The sequence below is a fragment of the Scardinius erythrophthalmus genome (genome assembly GCF_964197995.2).
Source record: "Scardinius erythrophthalmus genome assembly, chromosome: 8".
Lineage (NCBI taxonomy): Eukaryota > Metazoa > Chordata > Actinopteri > Cypriniformes > Leuciscidae > Scardinius > Scardinius erythrophthalmus.
In genome coordinates, this window is record NC_138228.1 from 8,238,846 (window position 1) to 8,245,700 (window position 6,855).

The following is a 6,855-nucleotide window of genomic DNA, read 5'->3' on the forward strand; positions in this document are numbered from 1 at the left end:
ACATTCAGCATTTTCCAGACCAAAAAAAATTTGATCATAATGGAGCTCAACGTAAGTTTCAATTCCACATCTAACAACACTGCTGTGGGTTCAGAACAGATTGCTCCTGCTGTAGTTCTGGGTTTGTGCTGTTTGGTGGGTTTGCCAAGCAACATCGCAGTAATCATCAGCATTGCTCGTGAGTGGAACAAAAATTTGAGCTTTACCTTAAGCCTAATGCTAAACCTTGCTGTCTCTGATGCTTTGACCCTTTGCTTGGCTCCTGTCGTGCTGTGTGGAATACTGTTTGGATGGAAACTTGGCCTTTGGTCTTGTAAGATCCTGTTCTTCTTGGGTCACTGGAGTCTGTATGTTGGTGTCCTGACGGTCACCTCCATGAGTGTGCACCGCTATCACAATGTCATCAAGTCAAGGGTCACTAACAGGAAGCTACTGCACAGACTGGAAAGACGACACAGACGCCTTCATCTGACTGGCATCTGGATTCTAGCCTTTGTTTTTGCCCTACCAATAATTTTCACTAAAGGACTCAAAGACAAGGATGGATTGCAAAGATGTCAGAGGACAATGGAGTCACGGTCTATAGTAGTGGCTGTTTTGCTTCTTGAGACCCTGTTTGGGTTTGTCATTCCATTTTTGATCATGTTAACGTGTTATCTCTGGTTGCACAAAGGCTTGAGCCAAAAAGCCAAGAGCTCCAGTCTAACTCAAGCTCGACAGGACCAGAAACCCAGAAATCAGGGGGCAAACGTGAAGACTTACAAGAAGAGACTTGTGGTCAGCATCGTTGTGGCTTTCTTTCTGTTTTGGACTCCTGTTCACATCATCAATGTGATTGATATAGTTACTACTCTGACTAAAACATCTCATCCAGATGTTTATGCCCGACTTAAGTCCTTCCGTAGAGTTTATGGTGATACAAGCAAGACTCTGGCTTTGCTAAACTGCTGTCTGGATCCTTTTCTCTATGTTTTTTTTTCAAGGAATGTCATAAAGTGTAGTAAGTAGAACCCCCATTGTTTTTCAGTCTGTAGAAAGATGTAGAACATTTATAAAAACAACCCTGTTATGAATTTTTGTAGCTGCAATATTATTAGATTGTATTATTTTAATTAACAAATAGTATAGATAATCTCTACCATGCACAATTAACTAGTTTATGATTATGCACCCTGATTCCTTCCTCTCTCTTTACAGTAATAAAAATCATTTAATTGCTGCTATAGTGTCTTATAAATGCTGTTTCTCTATGATACTGAAAGGCATGTAGTTATTGTGTCTCTGTACACACTGTACATCCTTGCTTCATAATAACCCTGACGCTAAATGCTCTAACTCAGAACTTCAGCTGAACAATGAAACTATTTTCTTTAAAACTGCTGTACAGCCAAAATGAACTCTGTTTGCAACACTGAATCATTTTCCTGTTATCACTGTAAAGTTGCTTTGAAACAATCTGTATTTTATAAAGCAATATATAAATGAAAGTTACTTGACTTGACAGAAACAATAAAGGAAACATGCATGGTGGTTTAACCTTGTTAAGTTCCACAGAAGAGTACCGGACATGTGGTTGAATGGTCAGCTTGCACTGTCAGTGTACATCTGTATTAGGTGAATTACTGTTTGAATTAAAAATGTACAGATGTACATTTGTAAATACACTTGTATCACCAAAAACACGATTAATAGCAAGATAGACTGGAATTAAATTTTTTTTAATGAAAATATATTAAACATATATTTCTAGTTATGCAATTTACAGTAACATATGTCAATATCATTTGAATCCTTGAACACAGATTTGAAAACAGAATAACAGTACAACATACATCAGGTCACCGTTTGGCTTAAATGCTTCTTTTTTCTTTATTTTTTATCAGCTGGATAAGGATTTTGACTATATGCACAACAACATGTTGCAGTACTTAAAAAGTTTAATAAGTTTCATTAAACTACTTTTTCTGACATATTCTTAAATTTAGAATACAACCAACAGGGAGCTAGAAGACAAGGCGAGGGAGGTTGAGGCAGGTGGTTCAGGTCTCCATTCAGAAACAGATGCACTGGAGGAAGCTGGTTTTGGATATAGTACACTTGTGCACTGCACGCCTCAGTCTATGTTGGATGTGATGCGATATCTGAGATCTCAGAGACAGAATGAAATCAGCAACTCTCGGGACGTTGTTGCCACGATGCACCTGTCCAGCAGGAAGTGGCACTACAGTCGAGGTCAAAAGAGGCTGAAGGACTGAATATTGACTCTTCTCTTGAACATAATCAGATCTCAAACAATATCATGATAAGGTTTCAAACTTCCCTAAAACATGCCAGAGGTACAGCCATTAGCAGGCATTCGTGGAGCTTACAGGCATGAAATTGTCAGAAAATGTTCCTGATTTTTCACTATACGCTTGTTTTCTAAAGTTGTCCAAATTGGATGATGTGTTCTCCACTGCTTTTGTCACTTTGCATTGGTACATCTGGGTCATCTGAACTCTCACAGTAAATAAGGAGAATGGCTCATTTAACTTTAGATATACAGTCGCAAACTTCCCTATAAGCACTTCCCCTCTGAGGAATCCCCGCCGCCATTTTGAAGTGCGTTCAACTTCGTCAAGTGGACGAGGGAAGATTATTTGGACAGACACTCGCCTCCTCGATTTTGACTGAGGGAGCGAGTCTACTCAATATGTTCACTTCAGGCAGATCCATACGGGCGGAGTCCACCTCAAAATGTCATTGTTGATTGGTCGAGAGACTTCCTGCTCCAGCCGCTCAAACTGCTTCAGCTGTTGTGGGTTAGGGACACAAGTGAATAATATTGCATTTAACAGATGAACAATAAAGAACATTGTATATATAAATAAATAGATGAATAATAAAATGATTATTTATATAAAATGTAATATTTGTAATTGTAGGTATAAGTTAGCCTGGTTAAAACCAGACCATTCTCAGTAGTAACTGAGTTATGGTCTGGCAAAGCTTCATTAATAACTCATTTCCAAAGGGGCGTCACCAACGGACGTCGCTCAAATGCCTCTGGGCGCAATTGGATAGACCTAAAACCAATCAGAGCGATCGTCGTCGTGTAAAGCCATATGCTGCGTCCCAATTCGCCTAAGTTACACTACGCCATAAAAGCCCGCCTCAACGTTTCTGATTGGTGCCTCGATTTGGACGGATTAGAAATCGGCTTGAATGGGCTCTTTGCCAGACTACTTGCAGAGAAAATCTAAATTTGCCGGAAGTTTGTCTGGGTTTTTCCAGGCTAGGTATAAGTAATGACATCTGTATACTTGTATAATTACATCAGGATAATTTACCAAAAAATCATTTACTCACCCTCAAGTTGTTTCAAAACTATGAATTTCTTTCTTCTGCTGAACACAAAAGAAGATATTTTTAAGAATGTCGGTAACCAAACAGTTGATGTACCCCATTGACTTTAATTATATATATATTTTTCATACTATGGAAGTCAATGGGGCCCATTAACTGTTGGCTACTTATATTCTTCAATATATCTTCTTTTGTGTTCAGCAGAAGATGAAATTCATCCAGGTGTGGAACAACTTGAGGGTGAGTAAATGATGACAGAATTTTAATTTTTGGGTGAACTATCAATTTAAATTATATATATGTCATATAATAAATAAATAAAAAGTGTATAATGTGATTGGTAGGTGATATAACAGGGCTCTTTCAACTCTTTCAATTATTGTTTGATCATTTATTTTTGTAAAATATACAGTATACTTATGTATGGAAATAAATGTATATTAAAAAAAATAAAAAGCTGAAGCTCAGCTAAATGTTTCAAAGGCCCAACAAGTGGCTTTGTAAGCAAGTATGTAAATAAATGTGGTAACACTTTACAATAAGGTTCATTAGTTAACATTTGTTACTGTATTTGTTAATCTTTGTTAATGTTAGTTAATAAAAATACAGCTGTTCGTTAATCTTTGTTAATGTTAGTTAATAAAAATACAGCTGTTCGTTATTTGTTTGTGTTAGTTCACAGTGCATTAACTAATGTTAACTTAATGTTAATTTTTTAATAAAGAATTAGTAAATGCTGAACAAAGATTAATAAATGTTGTATAAGTCCAGTTAATTAGTTCATGCTAACTAATGTAGTTAACTAATGCTGTTAACTAATGAACCTTATTGTAAAATGTTAGCATAAATGTCTTCAATGCTATAGCAACTATAGTCTCATACCTGTTGTTGTTCCAGCACAGTCTTATTGTGTTTGATGCTCCCTTTTTCCATCAGCTGTCTTTGTTTCTTTTCAAACTCTTCTTTACCCTGTAATAGAAGGTTAAAATACATTTTTCATGAATAAATAATTTACAGTCTATGAATAGATGGGTGAATTACAGTTTGTAATGCATGTTCAAAAATGTGTCAACTTGATTAGATTAAAAGAGAACAAGATCATGTTAAATTATTTGTGCATAACCAAATTCATATTCATAAGATAAGCCTTTGCTATTACACAAAGTCACAACCAGCATGCAACTGTTCCCACCATTCTTTAAAAAACAACAAAATACATGTGCATCCCATCCATCCATTCTTTGACTTCAAACAATGTGCCCTGACAAGTTTCCATTCATTCCATTGGGTGGCAGTAAAATATCACAGTGAATCTCAGCCATTTTCAGTTGTGGACATTACAGAAGTCATATGTGCCCCCTCTGATTATTCAGCCAAGTGCATTTTCAAATGCGACCTGCAAACAAAAAGATATATACTGTATTTATATCTTTGACAGTTAAATTGCACAATTATTGTAGGTAAAAAAAAAATGTAGCAGAAATGAGCAAATATGGTCCGTCCAGTTAAGTTACAGTGTTCACATACTATTTTTGCAATATATATATATATTAAAAAAAAAATATATATATATATATATATATAAAATAGCAGTTGTACTTTGTTTTTTTAAAATACTAAATTATCATACAGTTTATAATAAAAAATATAATTTGCATGACATCTGAAAGATGAAGAGATATCTGTGTGACTTAATCTTATCTGCACAGTTTCAGCAAAACTTTTGACAGAACACACAGCAGACGCATAACAGCTGGTGCTAAAGAAAGATGTATGTGGGCTTTGAGGAAAAGCAGCTCTGCACATGCAATCACAGTGATTGATGAGAAGGTCTGAGGCTCCACAGTGGGGATTACAGGTACAGCCCACATAGGGTCGACACGCAGATCAATGATCATATTGCTGGCTGAGAACATACACCTGGATCTTGTTCTCAAAGGGAAACAAATTAACATTTTGGGATGATTTAATTTTTAGCGTACCTGTAAATGGACATAATCGTAGTCCTCAATCCAACCTTCCTCTGTCGTCTCGTGCGGCCTGTCTGGAGTCTCTTCCTCAGCTGAGAATTTGGGAGGGGAGGGTAACGGGCGGGACTGGATGTTGCCCCGTTCAGGTGTGCCTGACTGATAGGCTGAGATGTTGTTGCTGTTGGTCAGCATGTCTGGAGTATGGGGAACGGGTGGTAATGGTAGCTGCTGTTGTTTGTTTGTCCGTTTGAAGAGCAAAGAGGCATTACCATGGAGAAACGATGCTAACTGCTTAGTGTCATCGGGCACGCCGCGGGCACACATGACCAGCCGGTCTAGGTCGTCCCCACCGGTGCCTGTAGATGGTGCCATCAAGGCTGCGGGGGACCAGCCCATGCAGAGAGTCCAGTGCCTGACTGTACCTCACCAGACCTTGGAGGGCCTCTTCCATCTTCTGCACCTGCTTGCCATAGCAAAATCCCAAAATGAAATCCCAAAATTAAATTAACTCTGCTCAGAGAACATTTGGTCCCTCTCAACAGAGAGTTAAAATAACTCTGAATCAGAGTTAAAATTAATGAGATACTTAAGTGATTAATTAAGTGATGATTGGGCATTAATGATGAACACCTGCTGTCAACAAGCAGAATCACTGAAGGAAAGAGAAACAACAAGAACAGAAAAAAGAGAAACACAAGAACTAAAACTGACTTCCAACCACAGCCTTAGATGAAATCAACTGAAGATAAAAGAAAACATTAAATCTCTGAAGATCTCAGAAGAGGAGGATTAAACAACTCCACAAACAGCATTACCAGCTTCACTTATTACTAACCAGACTGACTTTATTTGTGTTTCCTTTAGTTGGGCAGTTTGACACTTTGTTTTTTTTGGTGAGTTTGTGGTTTGTGTGACAGTTTTTACCACAGCACGTAATTTGTTGCAAAGAAAGACAGAAGCAAAAATGATCATGTGATATAGTTTTCAACAACAAAAAGTAGAATAATGCACTTATCTCATCACTGTCCAAAAGTGGTTATTTGATGTTAATACATCAATAAAATACATCAATACAATATAGTTGCCATACCCTAGCAGTCAGAGTTCAGATAAAACATCAGCTAATGATGATGCTCGTTAAAGATTTTAGAGGGCTTTAACCCCCCTAAATTTCCACCCAGCCCCCCTAAAAATTTGCTATTAACTGTACACTAATTCGTGATCGCCTCATGTTGTTAAAAGTCATATGAACCCGGCTCCTCCCGGTATTATCTCCGCAGCGTCAGAACAAAAGCAGAGGACAACGTGTGTGCAATTATTGATAGATCGTTATGATATATATGCACTAGCTGTCAGATACTGAGTAAAAATGAAAAGAAACAGGTCTATTCAATCTTCCCTAGATGTATTTTTAACGAAGAAATTAAATAATAGCAATCAGGAGAATGGAAGCTGCAAAAAAAAAAAAAAAAAAAAATGACTGTAGTGTTGTCAGCAAACCGATACACTCATGCAATAAAAATTGCACTGCAACAAAAAG

At 37.2% G+C, this 6,855-nt stretch overlaps 1 protein-coding gene across 1 annotated transcript; it reads left to right on the forward strand.

Moving 5' to 3' along the window:
* Positions 1-39: 39 nt before the first annotated feature.
* LOC308694909 (leukotriene B4 receptor 1-like) lies at positions 40-2,255 on the forward strand (the record flags this gene model as incomplete). Its single annotated transcript, XM_081372721.1, has 2 exons — positions 40-969; positions 1,986-2,255. 2 exons carry the CDS (start codon positions 40-42, stop codon positions 2,253-2,255), a joined length of 1,200 nt encoding a protein of 399 aa, XP_081228847.1.
* Between the last annotated feature and the right edge of the window lie 4,600 nt (positions 2,256-6,855).